The sequence below is a fragment of the Aulonocara stuartgranti genome (assembly GCF_965226115.1).
Source record: "Aulonocara stuartgranti genome assembly, chromosome: 7".
Lineage (NCBI taxonomy): Eukaryota > Metazoa > Chordata > Actinopteri > Cichliformes > Cichlidae > Aulonocara > Aulonocara stuartgranti.
Window position 1 is genome coordinate 9634393 of NC_138945.1, and position 26946 is coordinate 9661338.

General features: G+C 39.4%; 2 protein-coding genes across 5 annotated transcripts; one reads left to right on the forward strand and one right to left on the reverse strand.

The window, feature by feature from the left end:
* Positions 1-3756: 3756 nt before the first annotated feature.
* Positions 3757-6040, forward strand: LOC309712052 (uncharacterized protein). Of its 4 annotated transcripts, none has more exons than XR_014278168.1 (4): positions 3757-4088; positions 4188-4243; positions 5072-5903; positions 5987-6040. XR_014278168.1 is itself a non-coding variant. In XM_082542636.1 (4 exons), the coding sequence occupies exons 1-4, from the start codon at positions 4009-4011 to the stop codon at positions 5526-5528; spliced, it is 459 nt and encodes a 152-aa protein (XP_082398762.1). In that variant the 5' UTR covers positions 3757-4008; the 3' UTR covers positions 5529-5980. The 4 variants fall into 4 exon arrangements, 2 of the variants coding, with proteins under 2 accessions (XP_082398762.1, XP_082398761.1); XM_082542636.1 differs by lacking the exon at positions 5987-6040 and having other exon boundaries at positions 5072-5390; positions 5525-5980; XM_082542635.1 differs by lacking the exon at positions 5987-6040 and having other exon boundaries at positions 5072-5980.
* Positions 6041-8377: 2337 nt separating this feature from the next.
* Positions 8378-26340, reverse strand: lonp2 (lon peptidase 2, peroxisomal). The gene is made up of 17 exons (XM_082540175.1): positions 25882-26340; positions 24344-24479; positions 22701-22814; positions 20916-21047; positions 20128-20250; positions 19882-20042; positions 19590-19684; positions 18468-18586; positions 18203-18342; positions 14855-14996; positions 14386-14536; positions 13963-14089; positions 13234-13373; positions 10163-10248; positions 9639-9846; positions 9351-9541; positions 8378-9265 (listed from the first exon to the last, which is right to left on the reverse strand). Exons 1-17 carry the CDS (start codon positions 26112-26114, stop codon positions 9035-9037), a joined length of 2529 nt encoding a protein of 842 aa, XP_082396301.1. The 5' UTR covers positions 26115-26340; the 3' UTR covers positions 8378-9034.
* Positions 26341-26946: the final 606 nt, after the last annotated feature.

Below are 26946 nucleotides of genomic sequence, written 5' to 3' on the forward strand. Positions count from 1 at the left end.
TTTTCCAGGAAGAAGAAAGCAAAGGATGACAAGGCTGAAATTTACACACCTGTGTAATTACGAGCAAAATCAAATTCAGTGAAATGTAATTACATCAATTATTCCCAACGAAACATTTTCATGAACAAATTCAAAAAATACGAGCTTAAAAAAGGAAGCATTTTGATAGTAAATTGAACTACAAAAGTTACTTCTTTTTATTGCTGGAAAATAAAAAGGAGTGCGTCTTTTTTTTAGGAACTAGATGCAGCAATTTATTGACACATATTCAAACATACATAGAAATGCAGCAGCACATAAGGCAAAGGCAGAGTTCGTGCCATTCTGACAAGCCTGAAGTAAAGATTTAGCACAACCGACTTTGATTATTCTTTAACACAGCCTTAACTCTCTTTGGCAGCTCTCTTCTTTAAGTAGGATTCAGGAGTAGTTGTAGGCATCTTGAATGACATTAAAAAGCTGCTGTTCAGCTGCTGTAGATGGTGTTTTGTTTAGTTTGGGTTTTTTTAGGTTTACTACTTCTTTATCTTTTACTTGTCCAGTTTCCTCAAAATATCTAACTACACTGTAAACATCACTGGGTAATAGAGCTTTGTGAATCACTTTGTTGGTGCAAAAATATTGTTTTATGCTGGTCAAACTGTGTTATCATTTGCATATACTCTACATTCAGTTAATGAAATGGAAACAAGCTATGTGTATTTGTGACATGCTGCTAGTAACAAAAAGTAAAGGCATTTAAAAAAAAAATGTTGTTATTTGTCAGATACAGACGGACAAAATGGTGGTAGACGGACAGAAGAAAACGGCCGTAGTGATAGATGTACCGATTCCGAATGACAGCAACATCAGGAAGAAGGAACACGAGAAGCTGGAGAAGTACCAAGATCTCAGAGAAGAGCTCGAGAAGATGTGGAGGGTGAAGGTAACAGTGGTTCCAGTTGTAATCAGAGCACTAGGTGCAGTGATTCCCAAGCTATGTGAGTGGCTCCAACAGATCCCAGGAACACCATCCGAGATCTCTGTCCAGAAGAGCGCAGTCCTAGGAACAGCAGAGATACTGCGCAGGACCCTCAAGCTCCCAGGCCTCTGGCAGAGGACCCGAGCTTGAAGGATAGACCATCCGCAGGGCTGAGAGGAGAATATATGTATGTAATGTGAGGGTTCACTATGTGGTTTGGAATCTCTCTGAACGATTAGAAACAGCAAGATGGAAATTGATAACTTTCTTAGCAGCCTCTTTACTCTCAGCACACAGCAACAACAACCAAACACTTCCTGTGTATAGCCTTCATGAATACTGCACTGGCCACTCAAAGCCAGGAAAACCTATACTCAGATCAATGCAGGGAAAACAACTAGGTAGATTCAGCACATACTTATTACTGCTTTGAACATGCATGTGTAAAAATTCAGATGCGTAAACATGTAAATAGCAAAGCATGTAACCACTGAATGGGTACATAACTAGCTCTTTAACCCATTTAAACACCTCTTTGTGTATAAAATAACATTTAAATTTACACTTTACATTTATATATATACATATGCAAAACCCTTCCTGGATACAAACCATGTTGGAAATGTCTAAATAACACTAAACAGCTTGTGTGCTGTATCTTGCAAATGTAACACATGAACATTTCACAGCAAATGGAAATTGGGCCTTGAAAAGCTCATCAGGGCTGCAACCCCAGTCTACATCTCTATTCTGTGTCTCACTGTACATCTGTATAGTGAAAATAAAGGCATTCTATTATATTCTATGGATCATACAGGGAATCACCTTTTGATTTCTTCATTGTCTTAACAATTTAGAAATTCTGGATGTTGTTCTTTCTTTCTCCAACACACAGGAGGAAGAGCTGAGCAGCCATTTTCCTTGTGAAAAGTCTTCATGCTACCCACCACTTGAGAAAGAATCCAAGTGAATTACGTTAAACAAAACTGGGAGTCTGATTTTGAGTGCCAATATTAAAATGTTTAACTCCTGGTGCACAATTGTTCCGATGTGCACATTTAGTTATAATAGAAACAATCCTGTGTCTGTGCTGCAATACCAAGCTTATCTGGAATAGATAAATCTGCTGCATGTTGGGTCTCCTTGCCCTTGATAATCCACATCTGTTCACATCAAAAGTGAACTTCTACTTCAATACAATTCTAAAAATCACATCTTCAGCAGCCAACTCAACACATATTTTGGGTCCCTCACTCTAGCAAGCGGTGAGCGCAGCGCATGCCGTGTCCGATGTGAAAGGGCCTTGAAGCAGATTTGGCTTGGCTTGAAGAATGTTGGCCACTTTGGAAGGAATTTACCAGACAACTTCCTCCTAAATATTTTGAAGACTGGCTACCTGGCTTTGAATACAAAGCAATCTGAAATAACAACAACAAGAAATTAATATAGAGCATCTACCAGGCTGTTATAAAAACATTCAGCACTACCAACACTAATAATATTTCATTATTAGTATTGGTAAAAAAAAGATAGCTAATTGGCAATTTTCAGTTATAACATCAGATCCTGAAACTAACTTACATTTCTTGCAATTTGCTGTCATGAGGTCCTCATATCATCTGTCTTTTCTGAGCTTTGGTAGAGTATTATTGTTGAGTCTGGTCCCAGTGATTATCCTTTAGATGCAGGTGACCATGGTGATAAAGATGAGGCCTCTGAAGACGACACTGCCACTCCAGTAGGTTCCTTCAGGACCAAATAAGTGGAACCTGGCAAACTTAATTTCACAAGTACAAGTAAATCAAAACTATATTTATATGAATAGTAGACAAATAAATTGACTTAGTTACATTCCATCACTGCACTCAAATTGCCCCCTTGTAAAGATAGAAATCCTGTACATAAATCCTATACATGTCTGGGGCCCGGATCTCCTCCAGTCGCTGATGACCTGGGGGGCAGCGTTATGGCTCCCCATACCCACTATTAGACACTTACATGGAGAAATCTTATGAACATAAACGGGCCCACACACACAGGTGTATACACAAGTGTTCAGACAGGTGTACAAACAGGTACTCACACACCATCTTGGTTGGCTGCTGCCTCTAAACATATAATGTATTATTAGCACTGTATGCTGTTCACTCAATATTTATTACTTACTATTACTGATGCTTATGGTTGTTGCTGTGGTTTTCCTACTATGTTGTCTGCTTTTTGCCCTTTTTTTCACTCTCAGCAGGCGATCAAGCAGATTTTCAGTATCTGTTCTCTCTCATTTCCTTTTCTCCTCTGTTTTTCTTCCTGTCTCCTTCTGTTATATCCCAGCCTCTCTTTCTTCCTCTATCCTGTCCCCCAGTCCCATCCATTCTGATTGTAATAACTAAAAATGAAATAATAATAATAATAAAGGTCGAACAAAAAGCCAGACAGGCGATTCCAAAAGAAATAAAAAATTGCCCCCTGCGGACGGACTATTCTTCAAGCTCAGGTCCTCTACCAGAGGCCTGGGAGCTCAAGAGTCCTGCGCAGTATCTTTGCTGTTCCTAGGACTGCACTCTTCTGGACAAAGATCTCGGATGTTGTTCCTGGGATCTGCTGGAGCCACTCGCCTAGCTTGGGAGTCATTGCACCTAGTGCTAAAATTTACATTGGATTTATGAAATTCAGTGCATCATAAATAGACAAAGTAAGTTGAACTTTTCAGATTTTATTTCACTTTTCCTGTGTAAAGTTTGAATCTAGCCAGATTTTTAAACATTTAGTATTCTCTGATTGGTTAACAGGTTACCTGGAATAACAGTTTGTGTCTCCCCAAAAGTTTGAGTGAAGAGCAAAATAAACATGTATGCATAAAAGAAGTGGGGGAGTTGATCTGTTGGGTACCTCAGTTCAACTTCTCATTAAAAAAGCCTGATTGGAAACACCTGCCGGTAGGAAGGACCGATAAAGACAGCAGCATGTCCTAAACACGTAACTCAGATGTACGCTGGTGTTTGGTCGGAGCTGGTGTGTGTGGACCCGTGGAAATGTGAGTGCTTTGCATGCACAGTCCAGCTGGAGGGTTTGTGAGGACAGTGAGTGCAGCTACTGGAGTCATGGTTGCCCGGTTCTTAATTGCAAGGTACAATGTTTAAATGTATTTTCATGATATGCACTTCCTGTACTTGAATGTGAGGCTTTGGTCTGGTTTTATCTTGACTGTATTTGTGCTGCTTGACAGGTTTTTACTGCTTTATGTTTTGAGTGATGTGAACTATTCCTCAGCTCTTCCCAAAGGTGAGCATGTTGAAACCTACTCTAATGATTTTATGAAATGACAACTTTATGTCTTACCTGAGGAGTCCAGTGAAGTCCTGCCTGCATCCAGAATCTGCAGCATCTCTTTAGATAATATTTGAAAGAGGTTTAACAGTATTTACACTGGAACAAAATATGTAGTATGTAATCCAGGCAGTTTTTTTCCTCTCCCCCACTTCAGGTGATAAAGCTGTTGGTCACTAAACAGGTCTACCAGTGTACCTTATCAGGACTTTGCAGCTACTGGGTTAGGGTCGAGATACCTCATGCTCAAATTGGCAGATTTGATTTGGTTAAAGCAGGGTATTTAAATGGCTCACAGCACACTGAGAGGTAAAATGTAACGCTGAGTTTGCATTACTTTAACGTCACAGCCGGGTTTCATTTAGTGGGGGGGAAACTCTACAGGTTCCATGTATGATGCATTACGTTAACTTGCAGATGTTTAGATACCAAAATCTCAACTTATGTAATCAGTCATCGTAAGCATGGTGTTTTATCTTTTTACTTTAGTAATTGCTTTGAAAAGACGGAGTTCTTCAGTGTTAAATTTGGAAAAGGAAAATTCAAGCTGGGTAACTGTAGATGGTATAAATGTATATGAATATTATGCTTTCTGTGAGTGGATCACACAAATTAACAGACTTCCTTCCTCCTGTTAAGAGTATAAGAATACAAATGTCTTTGACACTGGCTTAATAAACTCAACACTGAAGTTCTATCTAAACAATACTGACAAACTGTAGATGTGTTCTAAGCTTTACCAACATGATTATAATCTGTACTCATACCCATGTTCTTTCTCAGCCACAAGTTCTGTGCAGCCTAGAACGTGGCAGGGTGGAAGAGGGGAACAAGATGTGTATGGAAATCCTCGCCCTTTCCAATACATGAGGGCTCTGAGGCCGACAGATCCACAGATCTACCCTAATGTGCGTAATCAGGTTCAAGTCGAATCCCCAAGATCATATCAGCAACGCTCTAATATTCCCACCAACAGACCCATGGAAACATCGCTGGTCCAGCCACGAGCACACAGAAACAATCTTGTGGCCAAGCCCAGGAGCTTTGACATAAGCCTGAGGATTCCGTTTGCTCACTCTCATGATCGTGCTAATCCTCCTCGGTACGGACCAAGCGGCCTTACTATTGACAAGAGTTTTAATAATCCCCGCAGAGACCATGCCCATGATCCTTCAAACCTGGGCTACCAGTTCAGCTTATCCATTCCCTTTTCACATGGTTCTCCACGCCCTCCAGGTAGCCAGGAACATCACGGTGGACGTCGACACAGGCCTGAGAAAGATGATTTGAGTCGTCAAACAGAGCATTTGCCAGTTCACACAAGGCTGTACCCTGACCAGCATCATGATGAAGGCCGCCTGCAGGAGTTTGCATTTCCGAAGCCAGCTGGAGAAGAACACCCATCAAGGCCACGTCATCCTCAAAGATATGCCGACCCTTACAGTGGATACTACAACTTCCAGATGAATCCTACGTGGAATAACTACTAGTGGCATTACCGTGGACCTCATTGGGGTCATGTAAAGCATCCATCTTCTGACCCTTGGCCAAATTTCCATCGGTCAGCTTCAGACTGGCATGGATGGAAGAGATGACCCAAACTCACAGGGCAGAGGTGGGTCATTAGTTTTTAGCTATTACAACATGGCATTTCATGTTGTTAAAATCTGTTCCTCACAAATGTCTCCTCCTTTACAGCTCTACAGTGCAAAAAGGATGATTTCCTGTATTTATCTAAAATAAAGTGAAAGCTCCCCTGTAGTTTCTCTTGTCTTTTGTCAGGTTGTCTGAAAGAACGGCTGAACATTTGGGCTGAGGTTAATTTTCAAGAGCTATTGACCATTCATGTCTGAGTCTTGTCCTCATAAGCAAGAAGCAACAAGTCTATGCCCAAATCTGCTTTTTCTAAATACTTCGGTGATGTGCATTTTGAACCAACTCCAGTCGTCAGTTTCACGAGAGGCATATCAACACCATTATAAGTATTCCAGACTTTACACTGAATCAAATATCCCATCCCGATAGTTTCTTGTATACAAACATTGTAGAACTTCAGTTGAGTGCCTGCCATGAGATTGCTATTAATATTGCTATTCCTTAAAACAGTGCATCATTGTGGCTGAAGTAGCAATAGGACTAATGGTAGGGAAAAGTGGCAGAAGATCTTTTGGAAAGATGTACTTGAGTTTCAGGGGTGATTTATAAAAGCTGGACGTCCCAGGTCTGGAAAAGCTGACAACAATGCATCTTTACACAAAACACTAATACCTTCATTATTCAAATATAATTTGTTTTAAAGAAGTTGAAGTGCTCCACACCCACACGGACTGCTAAACCCCAGCAAGCACAAAGGGAATGTGCAGCTGACCAGAAAAATGCTTTAATTCAGCAGCGTATTGGCACAATGATGCATCCTCTAGGTGGACAAGTACTCTCTGTAAGAGCTATTGCATCAAATGTGTTTGGAGGAACTGGTGAGCACAAATTGGTTGGAGTGTAATTTGATGGTGCTCTGTTGTGCAGAGTTTCAGGTTTTTCCAAAATTTGAGAGATTCACCTAGAACATCTACAACTCACCAAACACTTTTTTGTTTAAATAATTGAAGAAAAAAAAGGGTTGTGGAACTGTTTTGTGGCAAGGCACACTGACTCCAGTAGTCTCTTTGATACTGCACCGTGCAGCGTGTAATATTTGGCTAATGTGTACTCAAACATGTAGCCCCCAGTACAGTCAACTTATAACTTCAGTGAATAAGTCAGACTTTGCACTGTTTTGTTTTGTGTGATATTTAAATATGATGGCTGTCAAGTTTTTTCAGTAAACCTTCTTATAGTCATAAAGAAATGTTTTTGCAAAATATTTCAAATTGTTCTAACAAATCTGTGCTCAAAGGAGTTCCTCCTGCTCGAGGTGTCTTGCAAGAACACTAGCATATAATGTGCATGCTGCGTTATTGCCATCACATGTATGAGGCATGTATTTACTTTTTGTACTGCACTTTTTCTTACTGTTCTTGCTTCTGTTCCTTTTTGGTACAGATGAGTTAATTCGAAGGTTTCCACATCTCAGCCGACAACTGAAACAAAGCAGCTGACAAAAAGGCATCTGTACCTCCAAAAAGTGATGCAAGAGGCTCCTACCACCAGCAAATGTGTGGGCGTGTCTCACTGTCAGACAAGCTATAAAACTGTGGACTGAATATTCTTTGTTTGCATTATAATTTAAAAAAGAAGAGAATGGAAAGGCATTAAAAAAAAAAAAAAAAAACATTTCCCCTCGTGATTACTCTTGAAGGCCACGGCATCCTTAAATATTATTCTTCATCTCTAGTTTTTGTATCTCACCAGGCTGCCAGCAAGCCCATCTCTTGCTGTACAAGATTATAGCTCCTATAAAGCAAATGAGCAGAAATTAATAATGAACTTAGATTAGTTGAGTTTACTAAAGATTCGCATGGAAACCTATTCCCCTAGACCAGTAACTAGGCAGGTGGAATGTGACAAAACAAAGAGGGCAGCACTCAACAAGACTGAAGAAAAGTGCAGCCTCATGAAGACTCTATAGCACCCCTCAGAGGCAGAAACGTTTATTACAATGAATGAGCACTTTTAAACATGCAACTATTCAAGCTGTTACACAGTATTACTGTGTATGACCAAAATACGAGGTTGCATGGAAGAAACTGTATTCTATGGTGTCACCAATGGACTTTGGATGCATGTGTGTGATATTTTCAGACTGCTTAAAAGTCGAACAAATAACTGGACATTAGTGTTTTCCATTTTATGCTTTTCAGTAAAACACGTATTTATGGAATCATGTCCCTCTATGATTTAACCATAACTCACTAAAAAAACAACATCAGAATCAGAAGTCATCTCAGTGAGCTATCAAATTAAAGATATTAGTCAGCTAATCATCTGAATATTCTACTGCACACTTGAATCCTTGAGGCTAAAGCATAAAAAAGCTATACTTTTAAGATGCATCCATATTCAACTGTACAGTTCTAGTTTTTGTCCAACTAAAAGTTCCAAGAGCAGGAAAAACGTAGGCTAAATAATTAAATCGGTAAATGTCACAGTAAATAAAAGAAATCTAAATTTATTTTATGTTTCAATTTGTCAGCCTAGTGGAGGAAATGAAAACAAAACATCTTTACAGTTTTTAATCACAGAATATATTCATCACCATCAGTGCAGCTAAATAAAATTTTATTGTGGATGTGAAAGATCCACTGATAAAAATCCAACTAGAGTGAAATAAAATATGTGATTAAGGAGAACAATTTACATAAACAAACATCAATCAATTTCTTTCCCTTAGCAGCACTCTTCATGCACATTTGGGCTTTTTCAGCGCACAAATTCAACCTGTATAAATCTTTAAGGCATGTATCACTCACTAGTCCCCCTGCTTCGGAAGACATAGCCAGGCTACTAATACAAGGTCAATGTAAATGAAATAAGCAGCTATTCAGTTGAAATGAAAAACAAAGCCCCACTATGATGATATTTAGCAGTTATTTCTGAGCTGGCTGCACAGTGCTATTAGCAAAGAGGAGCTGGGGATTTTGTAAACTGAATTCTCCTGTATCTCAGCTCCATCTTCAACTTCAAGTTAGCTTTGTAATACTGAATAAATCATCTGCAAAAAGACCTTACAGCTCTTCTAAGGATCAAAAAACGGCTTAATTATCCAAGATCACAGATGCCTTACATTGTTAATGTGTTTTGAGCAGTGTGTTACAGTTTGCTGGTGAGCTGAGGGTGTGCACGCGTGCTGCTTACTCCCGGAAACCCTCCATCGAAAGAGGCGTTGAGCACCTCGTCCAGGTTTGTGGCTGTGATAAAGTCGAGGTTGGCTCTGACGTTTGCTGGAAGCTCCTCCAGGTCTTTCTCGTTGCGTTTCGGGAGGATGACGCGCTTCACTCCTGCCCTGTGTGCAGCCAGCACCTTGTCCTTAATCCCGCCCACCTGCAGAGGACGGGCCACACTTGTCTGTCAAAACTAGAGTGGACTAGAGATGATCGTTTTATGTGTGTTTACTACGATAACTTACTGGCAGCACAAGCCCTCTTAACGTGATCTCTCCAGTCATGGCGACGTCTGATCTGACCAGTCGGCCGCTAAACAGTGAAGCCAGGCAGGTGACGATTGTAACACCAGCAGAGGGGCCATCTTTGGTGACGGCTCCAGCGGGGAAGTGGAGGTGGATGTCTGTCCCCTCTAAAGGATCTGAACCCCCCACCACTGTTCAAACACACACACACAGTTGCACAACATAAGTTGTTTTGTATTTCTCTAAAACTACAAAATAGAATATAAACACTGGTGTATCTGGACTCACTGTTTGTGAGCTGGTAGGTTTTAGCATTCGCTCTGAGCCAGCTGATGGCCAAGTGGGCAGATTCTTTCATAACGTCTCCCAGCTGACCCGTGAGAGTGAGCTGACCTTCTCCCTCCATCCGACTGGCCTCCACAAACATGATCTCCCCACCAAGCGGCGTCCAGGCCAGGCCGAGAGCTACACCAGGCAGGGTGAGCCGCTCAGAGACCTGCCAATATGCACACGTGAAAACATCTTTTTCAATCCTCATAAAAGTACATAGAAAACAAGTTCCACATGACCTGGAGAGATGAAGGGAGAAAGGCAAATGACTTTAATCTGACAGGATGAGCAGCAGCTGTATGGAGCTGAGAGATCTGCTCACAGGCTGCCTTTATAGAGTCATGGATTGTGATGGAAACCAATCGCATCGGTTGAGGTCCACAGGCGGTCAAAAATGTTCATGAGAATAAATTCTGCATGTTTCTGTAATAAACTTGTGGATTATGAACACTGCACATGCTGCTCTTTCTCTCTCTGCTTACCTCCATTTCAAACACTGGAGGCCCCAGGATGTCTTTCAGTGCGATATGATCAATCACTATGGGCAACTCTGGAGGTGCTGCCTTGTCTGAAAACAAACATTACAGCAAAACATTCACTGAAAGCTAAATCAAGGACTGCCGTGTGAATAACTGCATTCAGTTCCTGTCTAGAAACAACAAAAAAATCAACAAACATGGTAACACCTGCAACATTCAGGATTCAGAAAAGGGTTTCACAAATTTGTGGATAACATCACATTGGCTACATCCATATTTTTTTGTAGCCTGTGGTTCAGAAAGCTACATGTCAAAGAAACAATATGTGTTGTTTATACCCATGTTCGTGCAGTTAGGTGTTAGGAATATTCTTACTATTTCAAGTGAACGTAAACACACTGCAATCATCAGATCTTAGAGATTGTTTAGTTAAAAAAAACAACTACATACACCAGGCTTCCCAGGGAAAGGGGAAAAAAAATGGCAGTGACATAGCTGCGAATGAGAACGAAAAACCAGCTGTGAACACATATACATAAATCGCACCAACATGACGCAAACATGCACACACGTAAAAGTCAAACAGAAACACAAATATCACAGATGAACATCAAAAACCGCTACCACTTAGAAAATACAAATGCATGAGAACATGTATCAATTGTGCGCGTGCACACACACACACACACACGCACGCACACACACACGCACACACACGTGTGGTTACCTGGAAACACAAAGGCCGCATTAAAGAACAGAAAGAAACACTTATGTCACGTTTATCCCATTTTTCTGTCTTTCTCTGTAATTAAACCACTCTACCTAAAACAAAATTTCCGGTCTTCATGTCTGCTACTTAATGATGCAAAAATGAGTTTTGTAGTTCTTTGTTTTTATTTACTCTACTGAGAATCCCGCAGACAAATCAAAAACTGAGTACTGCTGTGTAATATCCAGTGCTTTTGAGTAGGACACTGCACAATAAGGTTTATTTAGGATATTAGCATAAAAATCATAATGTTGTACTTGCGAGCATGCTTCAGATATCTAACACCTGACGTAAAATTTGATTTACAAATGATCATTAGACAAATAAACAACCAATAAGTAATTTGTCACCACGTCAAACATCTGTCTGTTATAACATCACATTATGAACCAACATCCATCAAACTGCTCTGGTCAAGATTTACTCAAAGTTTATTTTTCCCAGGCTCATTTCAGCCCCTTGTGCCCAACACTCGCACTCTGCAACAAAGAACAGAAGCACAAGTGTTTTAACTCAACATTATTAACGGCTGTTACCCGAACTATATTGTGGGAGATATTTCTCCTAACGTATTAGCCAGTTGTTGCTCACGTGCAGTCAGTCTTTGTTACTATGTCTGTAGTTCTTTGTTTAACCACACAGATAAGATCTGTTACTCGCGTCATCTGTGTCGCCAAACTAAGTCACAGGTTGACATGAAATTTATTCTGAACAAGCTCAATCGACTTTTCGAGATGTCCAAATAATATCAGTTAGTTTTACAGTGTACAATACTATGATACCAAGTAAAATATGTTGCTGTTCATTACATATGAGGCCTGTTACATATGTTGTTGTGATTTGGCCCAATATAAATAAAACTAACCTGATTGGATGAGAAAAAAATTACATTCGATTCTGGATTACAGTAAAAAAAACATTTACTTTACATTATGACTCAAGCAAAAAGGGATCTTGCAGTTCAATAAGACTTTGGAAGCTTGTTTCCCCCAATGAAAAAAACAAAACATGTTTTGCGATCCATGTGTCAGAATATGGTGTTATTATCTTAAAATGTCAAGATAGTAAGTCAACATTTTAAGGTACCTAACTCAAAACTTTGAGAAAAAACCCTGCAAAATGTAGAAAATAACTTGAAATTTGAGTTGAGTCAAACATTTGAGGTAAAAGCCTGAAATATTCCATTCTGAAGTGCCTTCTTTCACCTGCACAAAATCTCAGAGAGCTGCTAAAACACTAGTCCTTGTTTCTATTTTAGTTATAGGCTGGTTTGTTGTATTTAACAGAGGAAAACCCAACAACCATAATACCCCCTATGAGCAAGCACTTTGGCGACAGGGGGAAGGAAAAACTCCCCTTTAACAGGAGGAAAGCTCCGGCATAACCAGGCTCAGGGAGGGGCAGCCATCTGACGCGACCGGTTGGGGAGCGACATGGAACACAGGTTAAAAGACAGGATTAACACCCTACAATAATACATGCCTCAGAATGCTAAATGTTAGACTTCATGGCAGTACAATTAGAAAAAGGTTGAACAAGTATGGCTTGTTTTTGGAAAAAAACAAACATGTAGCATATCTGCACAAACACTTCATACCAGCTGTCAAGCACAGAATTGGACGGGTGACTGGATTGGATTTGGGTTTGTTCTGCTACCACAGAACCTGAGCACCTGAGCATTGAGTGGACTATGAACTCCTCAGTACACCAAATTTGTTTAGAGTCAAAAGTGAGACCATCTGTCCAACAGCTAAAACTGGGCTCAAATGATGCAACAGGACAATGACCCCAAGCTCTCGAGCAAATTCCACCACAATATGAGAGACTGATGAAGTCATACAGGAAAGAATTACTTTAAGGTACTGCTTCTAAAGGAGGTTCTAAAAGCTACTGAATCACAGGGTGAACTTCATTTTACAGGACCTATGAAAAACTCTTTTTTTACATGGCAGTATGGTCTTCAAATACATAAAAGAAAAACCCTTAAAGCAACAAAGCCTAAACACTCTGGTCAAAAAGGCATTAGCAAAATCTTTTTGTCATAATAAGTAAGTAAATAAATAAATAAATTTATAAAATAAATAAGTCCAGTGATGAGTGTTTCATTTTGCTATTATTACTGAAATAAATCTGTGTTAACTAAGATGCTCTTTTCTGTTGTACTTCATCTTTCAATATTTGTAATGACTCAACATTTGGTATTTAATGCACAAGCTTTGTTAGTGTGTAGCTCTGTGCTGTTCTGCAGCTAAAGCTTCAAATTAAATTCCACAGCCCGACCAAGATGGAAGGTTCAGACCCTCACCTCCATGCTGTTTTGAGTTTTCAGGGGTCAAAGTCTCTGTCTTGGTGAGTGTGTGACCCTCGGCAACCTTGACAGCTACAGCTCGGCAGATCGCCCCGATCTTCCTTTCTAGTGAGCGCACACCTGCTTCTCGGGTGTACCTAAAAGAGGAAGAACAAACAGAAGGACAAATAACAGATGACTAAAACACAGCTGTCACTGAGAGTCACAGTGTGATCAGGTAGGGTTAAAAACTTGGCAACACTCTGACTGTCAGTCATGTACTTGCTCTTTGTTTTGTCCTGTAACTGTAATCACCTGAAAACCTGAGAACCCGTCTCTCTCCTTTTTGAAATGTGTTTTTTTTTCTTATTTGTTTGCAAAAGAGATCTACCCAGATCAACCTATATATTTTCTATTTTTTGCACACTAACCAGACCGCCTCTGCATGTCAGAAAGACATGTGAACCTGTGATACGTATTCTACATGTAAGTTTGCTTTTATAAAATTATGTCTGTCGAGTCTCTTTTAAATGAAGAAGCTATAACAATCATTCTCACAGATCAACGGTCACTGAACAAATCATCTCTCTCACAATTTCATTGTTGAAAATTCACACGTGTTTCAGTGTGTTTCACCACCAGTATCTGACACTGATGCCGCTGTGTGCTGCCGTTAACATAAAGCTTAAACGGCTATGCAGTCTTACAGTCTTAGGTGACGATGACTGAGTTTGTGTGAGATTGTACCTGCTGATTATGTCCGGTGTGGTGCTCTGAGGTATATGCAGCTGTTGAGGGGTTAACCCATGCTGCTCCAGCTGGTTTGGAATCAGGTGGCGGTGAGCAATCTCCACCTTCTCCTCCTGGGTGTAGCCTGAAACAACAGTAATAAAGAAAAACAACAACAACAACAAAACAGGGAGATCAGATGCTAGATTTCACTCTGGTCTTAAAATGACTCATAATTTCAGATTTGGATTATGTCATGTCCTTTGAGGAACACAGGTGCCCATTTAACAGGAAAATATTTTTTCTTTTAATTGGAAACTTTTTGGACTTCTATAGTGGAGTTCTGGGAACGTATTTTCAATAAAATAGAAACCCTCTTGTTATGATAACCTCTGATAAATCTGCTGAGATATTTCGTCAGAACAAAGTGACTAAACCCACCTGGTACCTCCAGCACCTCCATCCTGTCAAGCAGGGCCGGGGGAATGGTCGCTGTAGTGTTTGCTGTAGCGATGAAGAGCACTTGTGAGAGGTCAAAGGCCACATTCAGGTAATGGTCTGTGAAGCCGTGGTTCTGCTCTGGGTCCAGGACCTTAGCGTGCACACAGAAACCCTTTTATTTTGTGTGTGTGTGTGTTTTTTGTAAACTGTGCAAACTGCAGTAAGTGGGAACTTTGTGGCATCATGGGGCAGGAATACTAATAACACTTGTGTTATTATGAAAATTATTATGTGTTGTAGTGGTTAATTAGGTAGCTATAGCAACCAATTGGTGGATACGGTATGTTGCATGTTTCTACTCGCTACTGACAATTAATCCTTCAAAACATTAAGGTTTTGTTTAGGGAGTAAATAACCAGAGAAGACGTGATACTACATCACACGTAACCTGAGAGAGAAACAGACTGACCTCCAGCAGAGCAGCTGCAGGGTCCCCTTGCAGGCTCTTCCCCAGCTTGTCCACCTCATCCAGAAGGAAGACGGGATTATTGACGCCCACTGTCTTCAAACCATTGATAATGCGGCCGGGCATGCTCCCTACATATGTACGCCTGGAGACATGGCAAAGACACAAAATGATGCTCTACTCTGTGAACTTTTCAGTTTCAAGCAAACCAAAGGCTCACGATATACCCTAGAGATATGCACTGAATTACCAAGCAATAATATCTGAGAAAAAATAAACACAGATGCGACATTCTCTGTAGTGAATAAAGCTAATGCGAGCAAGCTTCAAGTGTTTGCTAGCATGTACTGGCTGAAAGCAGTTTGTGGGCTTCGAAAGTAGGAAATAAAAATGATTTAAATCACATAAGAACATCAGAAATATTTTTAAGTTGAACAAACTGTATAATCAATTGTTTGAAGAGTCTGGTCCTTATTTCTGCTGTTGGTAGGACATGCACATGTTTCTTATTTGGGTGTAAATATGTATGTGAGCCATTGATTTAAAACAACACGACCATCCACGTAACCCAAGATGAACTCTTTTGCCCCATTCGCCTCTCTGCTCGCACAGAGACTCCAGACATGACACCCATAACAGTAACAAGAGGATCTGTGTGATGTGGTGTATGTGCTTGGCCACAATTTGTCTTCCAGTTGGTGACAACCTTTTAACACTTTCTAACAAACACAGATTACCAGTGACCTCTCTTTATTTTACAGAAAAACAAAGCTTATATTTACATAAGGTCATCTACATAAAAGTAAAAGTCCAAGTCAGAAGAAAACAAAACCAACAAATGTGCCGAATACTTTCAGACTACTGTCCGAATCCATTTATGTCCTTTATCCTTCATTTAAATTAAACCCAAGTGGACTTTAAGGGATGCTTGAATGATATCAGCAGGCTTTCCCAAGAAATTTCATTACATCTTAGTACAGGTTTTGGACTTAATAAAATAAAAAAGACACTATTTTACTCTAGCTTTCCCAGTGGGGAGTGTTAAGGAAAAACTTGGGATAAAATACATGATTTTTCATAGTGAGCTTCATTATTTGTGAGTGTGATTTATAAACAGAGATGGGCAGTAACGCGTAATCTGATTACTTTTTTCAGGTAACGAGTAAAGTAAGGGATTACTATTGCAAAAACGGTAATTAGATTACCGTTACTTTCCCGTAGGAACGCTGTGTTACTGCGTTACTAAAACCGTGATTTTTTTTGCGAGAGTGTCTCATGACAGTGACGTAAGCGAGTGCGACATTCGTGATAACAGCTGTGTGCAGATCAACAGTGGATCATATATCGAGTGTGGGAGAGAGTATGAGCGTGCAGCGTTTAAAGCGTGGAAGTACTGACCTTACTTTGAGTTTGATTCCATAAAAAGTGACAAAAACATTAGCGTCCGTTGTGCGTGGGAAGAAAACTTCTTTTTACAGCGAAAAAAAACCCTAAACTTCCAAGCAAGCACCGAGTGTGGTACCACGTAATGGGAAACTCACAGAGAAACTCGCGGATTCTTCCACTCACCGCTGCGGCACACCTGCACCAGAGCACACCTCCGCCTACCTACTCCTGCTTTACAGGTGAAAATAGAGCAAAAGGACCGCTGAGTCTTTCATGTTATTTATTTTGTGTGTTTTACTTGCATCTATGTGAAAGACTGAGTGTAAACACACAAAAAAAATATATTTTATGTGCTGGAATGTGTAGAAAATAGGTTTAAATGTTAAACAAATTTCTTCCAGTCAGAGAATGTTGCATATAATTTAATTTTTGCTTGATACATAAATTTAAAAGATTAAAACTAATAAAACAAGTTTTAAAAAGAGACGTTTCCATTTGATTACATTTTGTATGATGGATTGTAGAAAAAGTAGAATTGGGCTGAAAGATCTATCACTTTATCACCTCTTCAGGTTGTAAATCGTGTTTTTAAAAAGTAACTAAGTAACTAAGTAATTAATTACTTTTGAAAATAAGTAATCAGTAAAGTAACGGGATTACTTTTTGGGGGGAGTAATCGGTAATTAGTTACTTATTACTTTTTTCAAGTAACTTGACCAACACTGTTTATATAGCATCAAATGTAATGCCTTATGTTACGCGAGCTTGTGTTTTTGCTCCACCACACGTCCACGGAGCAATTGAAGTCCCAGCATGAAAACAATATACTCAAGCACATTTCTCTAGCCACTTTAAAAGAGTTCTACATAACAAGACTACAGTAATAGAATAGAATAGGATAGATTTTATTGTCACTGTTACAAGAACAATGAAAGGCTGTTTGGCACGAATCCTGCCTAAGAAAAAAGAACAAAGATCTACCTGTTAAATTTTACAATTACATATTGCTTTATATTTATTTATATTGCACTTATTTAGAGTTTCGCTCATGCACACCTTCACAAAGTTCCTAATTCCAAAGATGCAATATCCATTTGTGACTGGTAGGGCCACTGTGAGCCTGCAGTGCAGTCAGTGGACACATTAGTGTCAACAACTGGTGCAAAAGTTTGAATATGACGACGAAAGACAAAGGGAGCATTTACCTGCATTATCTTAGTTTTCAGGGGTGCTCCTTGGTGGAATCATCCAGTAATATATTATTATTTTAGTTCAGGAATTAAAATACTGGCACATTCAGTTGGTGTCCTAAGTCTGGAATTTGTATCTTTACCCTACTTTTAAAAAATTACGCTGCAGGGAAACAGGGATTTAAATAAAAATGCAGACTCTATTCCAAAGAAAGCAACACGCTTTGTGTGGGTGGGTGTGAGTAGACCACGGATCTCAAACTCCAATCCTCAAGGGCCGGTGTCCTGAATAGAACTTGACTGCATGCTGAGGTGGCAATTCAGCCATTTGATTTATGTTACAGCAGCTCATGAGTGAATGAACATGACGCAATAAAAGCACTTTTGTCATTTTTCCAAATATTTACCGGTAAATTTCCTTAAAATTACTTGAATAGGGTTGGGGGTTGCCACTTCAGCATGCAGTCAAGTTCTATAGAGTCTTGCTAATGACCTACTAATTGTATTCAGATGTTTTTGAACAGGGACATATGGAAAAGTTTAAATTAACTAGTCCACAGCCACAATAACAATCAGTGTCCAGACGAACAGAATCAGCTGTTCGTCTGTTAAACCAGTTTTCTCTGGTAAAACGGTTAAAAAACTAGCATATCTCAGGTCTATTATTGTAGTTTGTATTTTTTGGGGGTTGTTGCTATACATGGGCAACCTGAAAACTCACAGTCTACACTGTGGACACGAAACCTTCAGTTGCGTAACAATCTTATGAGCATACCTGTGTCCTCGGATGTCAGACTGGTCACAGACGCCTCCCAAAGCAATTCGGTGAAATTCTCTGCCCAGAGTTCGGGCAATCGAGCGTCCTACACTCGTCTTACCGACTCCAGGAGGGCCCACAAAACATAAGATGGGGCCCTAAAAACAGCAGATACAGCAGTATGAAACTCAAAGATTAATACATAACAAATGTAAGAAAAGTGCTTTGTGTAACACAAGATTTCATCTTTAAGCATCCGTAGACTGGGATATTAAGGAAGCACCTTGAGTGATGTCTTCAGCTGCCTGACAGCTAAATACTCCAGGACGCGTCTCTTCAGCTTGTTCATGGCGTAGTGATCGTTGTCCAATAGGGTACGTGCAGCTCGGATGTCCAGGCAGTCTAGAAGGTTTAAGTGTTTTAGGTGAGTTAAATGGACAGGCTCTTATATAGCACTTTTCTACTCTGAGCACTCAAACCGCTTCATACAACTAATTCATTCACCCAATCACACAAGCACTTTTTCTAAACTGTTAAGTGCTCACTATCTAACATTCATACACATTCATTCACACTCCGATGGATGAATCGGAGAGCAACATGGGGTTAGTATCTTGCCCAAGGATATTTGGCATGCAGACTGGAGGAGCCTGGGATAGAACCACCAACCTTCCGGTTAGTAGCTGACCTGCTCTAGTAGCAATTTGAATGTGAGACCAAAGAAACATACACAGACATCAAAAACCAGGTAGACAATTTGCCCCACAGTGGTTTGGCAAATTTTAGAGGTCCATCAATCAGATGTCAGAGAGCAGCGCATACTTTGGTTGTGACCTCTGACACTGCTGCTAAATGAACCCTTACCCTTAACATTTGGAGTCATTACTTATATTTGGTTACATGTTTACGCCTGCAATCAGCAGGGACAAACCAGAACAGTTCTTGTGAAATTCAAGCATTATTATGTATGCTGGGACGCTGTGTAGCGCCATTTAATTTGGCCTGATTCAGTCCACCCAACTAACTGTATGCGCAAAGTGGCTGGTTATGAATAGCCAATAACACTTCAATGAGTTACCAATACAACTCCAAGCTTTCAAATAATTGGTGTCCAGGATATGTTGACCTTAAAAATGTAGCTTAAAGAGTGCGAATCAAAACCCAAAGAGACTGAGAATGTTTATTTCATTTTGATTATTGTTTAAGAACGCATTAAAAAGATGACAGCCTTAATCAACGCAGTAGATGCTTTGACCTGGAAAGCAGACAGCTGCATATCAAAGCCTTCTCAATGTCAAAGTCTGTAAAGTTTTTACTGTCACTACTACGGCTCAGTGAAATCTACCAAACCCAAAGAGTTTAACTGAGCTGACGTCCATTAAAAGTTGTCTGCAGATTAATTTACCTTTGGTGCTTTTGCTCCATGGCAACTCCACCATCAGGTCCAAGTAGTTTCTGGTCAGGGCATACTCAGGCATTGACTGAGGCATCTTCTTCAATCTGACAGATTGAAGAGGAACATGAACAATCTAACTGAAGTATTTAAGGCTAATTACAGTACTGGATCATGTTTACACAGACACCAAACAGAGCCAGATCTAAACATGGTCTAAACAAGTAAAAGCAGCAGCATTATTTGTGTTTGTGAAGTATGCACAAATACACTTTATATTGTGTATATGTTGTATGAAATTTACCTTTTGAGTTCTTTCAGGCAAATTTTGAGGGCAGCTTCAGGCATGTTCGCCCCATGAACCTTCCTCTCCAAGGCTGCTGTGTCATCACCATCATCATCTTCATCCTCCTCATCCAGATTGAACTGTCGACCTGGGAACACTGTACCTTTCCGCACCAACACCTAAACAGAGGGGAATCCCAAATGTGAGCACGAGATTTGGAATGTAAATCACAGTGTGAACATACAAGGACTGCACATCTGTTACCCTCTTCTCATTATCAGGACTCGTCTTCCTGGTTTTCTGCAGCAGTTTTAGTCCCTCTATCTGTCTGGTCAGCATGGGCAGGGCCTTCTTAAAGCGCTCTTCCAAACTCAATGCATCCAGGACCTTCACAGCACATGGAAAACAACACATTTTATTTATTGTGAAGATTTATTGTTGAGGGAAAAAAAAGTCAAAAATCACATCAATGTGTGCTTTCATGCTAAAAAAATAAAGCACTAAATCCTTAAATGGCAGAATAAGTGGAAAGTTCCTGTATTGCTTCAAAACCCCAATAGTGACCTCTCTCTTTCTCCTCTAAGTATACTGTCAAATATTGTGGATATCAAGGACGTAGAACAGAAGGAAGAAGAGGAAAGAAAGGTAGAGGAAGAAAAAGAAAAGTAAGAAAATGTAAAAAGTGGAACAGTAGGAAGAAGTAGGAGGAGGAGTAAGAAGAAGAAGAAGAAGAAGACTAGAAGGAAAGAAGAAGGGGAGGAGGAAGAAGAAGAGTCCGCTTCCCTTTTACGTCCCAAGTAGTTGCCATATCAAAAGGATCACCATATTTCAGGATGTAGGATGCCCTTCCTGCAGTAAACCTAGGATTTACTGCAGGAGGGGCCACAAGTAGTTTGGGCTAAAATGGGTATTTGGCAAAAGCAGAGCAACTGAAGTTAGAACACTTGCAGAAACTGTTTGCATCAAGATTAAAACCTTTTTGATTTCTAAAAAATGAATAAAAACATGTTGGCTCTTCTAAAGCTTTGATTGTGTGTACAGTTTGAATTCACCTGGAGTTTCTCCTTGTTTGAGGTGCGGATCATCGAGGCAACAACGTCAGGTAGAGTTTCCCTCGGCAGACTGTCCAAGAGGCGCCTGAACTTGGCCACGACTGGAACAGACATGTCTAACATACCTAACAACTACACACACACACACACACACACACACACACACACACACACACACACGTGTAAATGTGTAAACAAAAACAAAAAAACACAATAAATCAAGTCCAACTGCATGTGTATGTTTTCATCTTCAGTCTGATCCATCACATCATGCTGCAGCACAGCACAGTTTACTTCTATATTACATTTTTAAAAAGTTGCCTGTTTCTTATTATTCTCAAAAATGTTCATATTTCACAGTTTGGTAAGTTTTGAAAATAATTGACAACAAGCTCTTACATAAACTGCCAATGCAAACATTGAGATGAAGTTTTTATAAGTAAAGGGCATACAGTGGCAGCTGCAATCTGCAGATCGCTTCATTGTAAAATGACACGCACAAACTTAATTTGTACATAGATTTGTACATCCCACTCTGCTGGTTGGATGTGCAAACAGGGTTTAGGTGGAAAGGAAGTCAGGAGGAAACCCAACTTCCGACCTCAGTACAGAAGTCAGGATCTGATATATTCAAAGCAACATCTAGATGAAACAGCTGCTTTATGAGTTATTGTTGTGGATAGATGACACTTAAACTGAGCTGTATGGCCAAAGTTAATACTTGAGAGGAAAAAAAGTAGTTTGTGGTGAAAAAAAAAAACAACAACTAGCAAATATTTAAATATGACAGTAGAACTATATTAGGCTGTTTGGCAGCCAAAGCAGAGAAAAGATTCTAACCAGAAAATAACTGACAAGCTGTGGAGACAGCACACGCTGTGCGTGCACAGCAGCCTAAAAAATAATTCAGAATGACATGAGCTGTTCTACAAAATCATCTGCCAGATGAAAATAAATAAATAAATACATTTTTAAAAATCGAATAGTTGACTGGGTATCAACAATTAGTGTTTATTTAGCCATTTCATAATCTAAATACAACTTTTTAAAACGTGCATTATAATTTAAGGGACTATTTTCAAATAACAATATAAATTTACTGAAGACGTGGCATTCCCTGTTTTTCCCCTCAAAAGTAATTTTTGCAAAAAAAAACAAAACAAAAAGCACATTCTGCTAAATTTAACAACACTTTCGCCAGCAGGGGGCAGCATTTTACCAGTAGGTGTTTTAAAAATGTTTTCCACTGCTTTTTCAATTCTGATGATTCTTTTTAACTATACCTCAATTTTCCACAAATCTAAACACGAATGTTCACAGTTTAGAGTATTTTAATGCAAAGTGGTATTTCATTAAAATACAGCCTGGCCCCAATCCAACTTCAGTTAATATTTCTTCAAGACAACACATGTTAAAGTCGTTTCAGTTGTTGTGTCTAATTTTTTTGCCTAAATTATATATATTTTTGAATATACAAACACATCATAGATTTTGCAGGCTGTGAAAAATCAAGAAATGTTTTAGTCCACATATAAAGTAATTTGCTGAATGCAAGTCTCTTTGTAGGCAACAGCTCTTGTGTGTATGTAACACTTTAGTGTATATTAAAGAACCCTCACATGTCCGTCAGTCATCACTCTTCAAGTCTGCACCGCCCTTTTGGCATTTTTTTCCTCCTTACAAAGGCATTTTGGTTTTTAACTTAATCAGTTTTTCAAGACATGAATTTTTTTACGACCTCACTCTCTTAAATTCTTAAACACACACACACACACACACACACACCTGTACAGCAGCCTGGTAGAACTTCTCCGACAGCTCCCCCAGCTCTCCATCATCTGTTGCGGTGGCATCTCTTTGTGGGGTCGTATACCGCTCCAACTGATCTAACTGCTTCACCTGTCATTTTTTTTTTTTTTAAATAAAAAGTGAGTCACATTGTGAGGCCACACATACTTGTGTATTGTGCATTTCTAATATGCTAAAACATGTTTCATTACTTTATTTAATGATGAAATGGTGTTATAAAAGTCATACACTAGATGATCTTGTTTAAATGCTGATAAAAGAACTTTTAATTCACACCGGGTAATAAAAATGTATTCTCACTATCACTCAATTTAATCCCATCTTAATAACTAGACAGTGGAGGTCAGTGATTACGCCGCAGTACAAGTGATGCGTTGGTTTTAGAAAAGTGAGCACTCCTACTCTGAATGGGCCAGCTGCACATGTGCTGGAAACCCCAAAACGGCCCCTGAAAGAGATACTACACAACGATCAGTGTCCACCCACATCTGCACAATTTGACTTTTAAATGATTTACAGAAAATCAAACGTGTAGTAATTCATGGAGGGAAACTGCCAAGACTTTCCGAATAAGGAATCCATCTTTCTATAGATGTAGATCTACGGAGCACGTATGAAATGCATCAGGCATCCTAAGCTGACTTGAAAGTTGTTGAATAGGAACAACTGTGTGTCTGTAGCTTCCCATGTGCACAAGGAGTTATAATCTCAGCCTTAGGCATGTCTGGCTGACTTGCCAACAAACTTTATTTCTGCAGCTTATAACTTCTGTTGAACCTCTTGCTGGACTTGGCAAGTAGTGGAATCAGGTGACCTTTAACTTCTCAGACTGATTTTTTGTTGGTTTTTTTTAGGGGATTTATAATGTTCAGCTATTGCTCCTTTTTCTCACTAATGCTACTTCTATTACTTGTGGGTTTGCATGATTTACAGTTCAGAAAATTCAATATTACACTTGACCTTGGTGCAGTCCTCCACTTTACTGCTTGAATCAAACCAATTTAAATCTAGTTTCCCCCTTTTTTAGTCAGATTTCTTCTGATGCGCTGGACCTTGGAAAAAGAAGGCTTGAGCAGCAGATGAGTGGGGCTTCTGTGCTGCCAGCTAGAGCTATGTGCCTGAGATTAGCATATTAAGGACCAAGCCATCTATTATTGGCATGATGTAAAGCTGAGAGTAGAAAACCAAATCAGAAGCAAAATGTTTGCAGCAGTCTGTGCAGAAATCTGAGCTTTTGGCTCACAGGGATCACTTGTACAGTATGGGAACCCCATTACCTGAAACTTTTGTCATGTTTACTATAAGCATAAAAAACATTAACAGTGTGTTTACAAAGAATATTGCTGTACAACAACAGGAAATAGCAAAACATTTCTTATTATCTACCCTCAGGCAACTAGTAAATACAGTGTTGCAGGAAAGAATACTTCTTACATTGACTAAATCAGAGTACATCATCAGTATGTAGTGATACTACTGCTTCGTTACAGGTACAAAACAGAACACTTATGATGACCACTGTCGCTCATTAAATAGACAGCACATCCAGAAACTTAGGTTTATCTTACAAAAAAAAAATTGCTCCAATATTTTAACATCAAATCAAACCGACAGCTTACCTCTGCCAGGACAAAGGGTCGCTCTTTTAACAGACTCGATACACTGAATCGGCACAGTCCAGTGATGAGGAGGGTATAGTGAGGTTTGGGCCAGTTACTGCCCACTACCTGCACTGCAATCCCTGCTGTACCAATTCTACACAGACACACACAGAGAGAGAAAGAGAGTGTGTGACAGATGAGGTGGCCATTGAAAAGCAGTTCACTGAAAGGTTGCATTCTGCAGTACAACAAACTGTTCTGATTTTAAATGCTTGCAAAGCCTCAGTATTCACACCTCTGATCGTGTTGGAGCCTTTCACAGTGTCTTTTAAGCTTCATATAAGCAGCAAGTGTGCTGTAGTGTGTGGAAAATCAAGCATCTGAGTTTCATTCAAACCCTGTTACATTTTAAGTATAAGCGCCAAACATTTACATGAGCAAGTGCAAGTATTTCCTGTCCTTCACTGCAGAGGATTATAAGGATTTATTCATTCCATCTCAAATCAATGTGGTCTTTCTGCTCAACTATCTCAGATTTTCCTAAAAAAAAAAGCTCTTAATTTTTGAAAAAAAAAAAAAAAAAACAGTGATTTTTGTTGTTGTTAAGATATTAGTAGTTTTCAAGATACATTTTCTTGAAAAATGGTCTGGTTTTTTTTGCACTTGGAAATAATGAGGGTGCATTACAGCATGAATATATCTCAGAAAATATTAAAGATAAAAGCCTTTAATTCAGTTATAATTATTACCTCAGTTATAATCAGAGCCTCACCTGGAAATGGCAGAATTGTGTTTCATTTGGATTAACTTACCCACTGATATCTTCTAGTATTTCAAGTATTTCTTCTACAGGTTTCATTTTGCAGTGTCACATATTTTTTTAGTGCATCTTTAAATATGGAACTTTATACAATTGCTTGATTTATTTTTCACATTTAAACTAGTCATATATATTTCAAAAAAGCCTTAAATCATTCATTCAATCATTCAATCAAAATTGAAATCGTACATTTTTTTAGGGAAATCTGAGAAAATGTTCTACAATTTTTATGATTTAAGATAGCATGACCACCTTCCTCACAGATTAACTCAGTGTCGGACAAACCATCTTTTTCCTGGTAACCAATCTAGAGACAGGAACACGCTGTTTGGTAACCTACTGATCTGGAGTCCACTGATTAAAGGCTAAAGTCCGCTTCTCTGTGCTTGCCCGGCCGTTTCCGACTTCATGGCTACAGTAAAAGTGGAGATGTTTCTAGAACAAATAATAGTTTAAAAAAGGGGGGTAGGTAAAGTACATGCTCAAATATGCATTGAGTTTCGATTTACCCAATATTCAGTACATTTCCCCTGACGATGACACACACTACAGACGTCTAAACACATAAAATACTCCTGTGTACTGGAAATATATTTGATCTTCTTCCTTATCCTGCAGAGATGTTGTGACCTGTTACGTTTATGACAACTTGAAGGGGACCCATCAGCTGTATGTCACACCTCCACACAACAACCGTGTAAACCCACAGAAAGCTACACAGCTACAAGTTCATTACTTGTGCAACGTGGGGAGGTCGTCGGTGTCGTGCTCCGGGTCTCTGGTGTTAGGAATCACCCCTATGATGGTGCTTTTCAGCGAAGTCCCCTTCAGCAGCCGCTCTCGGACAAGGTGCATGTTCCGTGGGGAGTCCACGCTGAACCTGACCGTGGAGCCCGGGAGAAGAACTCCTTCGTGGGTCAGCAGCAACGGGAGACGGCTCGGTATCTGAATTGCACCGCCGGAGACCATTGTCCAGTTTTTGTTTTTTAAATGTCGGTGCCCAGTGACTGTTTTATAACACAACTTCAGTAAACACCTACTTGTTTTGCTGTTAAGTAGGCCAGCCGAGATCAAACACAAGACTTCCGGGTAGAACTTTCAAAATAAACCTCTCATTGATGCCCTGATGAGGACATTTAATTTCTATTGCAAAAAAGAGAACTCGTATTCGAAGCAATTTAAAAACTACAACGCAACTGGGAGTTTTTATACTCATTTTCAAACTATTTTTACATCCGAAAAAGCTTTTTTCTGTCATTCTCCCATATCGTAACTTCCTGTCGGAAGTTGTTGGATGGGCTACGGTGAATGCAGAGGGACAAACAACATGCGATCGCATAATGATTTCAAAACAAAACAAAAAAACGAACTTTAGACTGAGTAAGCTTTCACGATTTTATTCGTTAATCTGTTTTCAGGGTGGAAGAAAATAAGAATTTTGAATAGTTGAATTGAATTGAATTGAATTGAATGCTTTATTGGCCATATGCAGGTTGCCCCGCAGAGGAATAGGACCCCCCCCGACCACATGTCACATGGCAAGCTGCACACTACCTACTATTATATTCATTGCATAGTATAGTTTAAAAAATACTCCTCACAGCCAGATAAATTATATTTCTGATATGTTTATGCAATGCTGATTAAGTAACGCTGATTAGTTAATAATAAACTAATTTTAAAACATCAATCTGCACAGTAGCTCTACTAATAATCAATTAAACTTTTTTTTAAAAATCCCCAACTTGCATTTTATTATTCAAGATTCTTAAAAATAGTAAAATAATAGTGCACAATCATA

Excerpts from the sequence above, each read along its gene's own strand:
- LOC309712052 (XM_082542635.1), top strand. The coding sequence starts at position 4,009 with ATGCACAGTCCAGCTGGAGGGTTTGTGAGGACAGTGAGTGCAGCTACT. Across the intron at positions 4,089-4,187 it reads GCCCGGTTCTTAATTGCAAG|GTTTTTACTGCTTTATGTTT; the intron begins GTACAATGTTTA and ends GCTGCTTGACAG. Across the intron at positions 4,244-5,071 it reads TTCCTCAGCTCTTCCCAAAG|CCACAAGTTCTGTGCAGCCT; the intron begins GTGAGCATGTTG and ends GTTCTTTCTCAG.
- lonp2 (XM_082540175.1), bottom strand. The coding sequence starts at position 26,114 with ATGGTCTCCGGCGGTGCAATTCAGATACCGAGCCGTCTCCCGTTGCTG. Across the intron at positions 22,815-24,343 it reads GACCCTTTGTCCTGGCAGAG|GTGAAGCAGTTAGATCAGTT; the intron begins GTAAGCTGTCGG and ends AAAAAATGACAG. Across the intron at positions 14,537-14,854 it reads CTGCAGCTGCTCTGCTGGAG|GTCCTGGACCCAGAGCAGAA; the intron begins GTCAGTCTGTTT and ends GTGCACGCTAAG.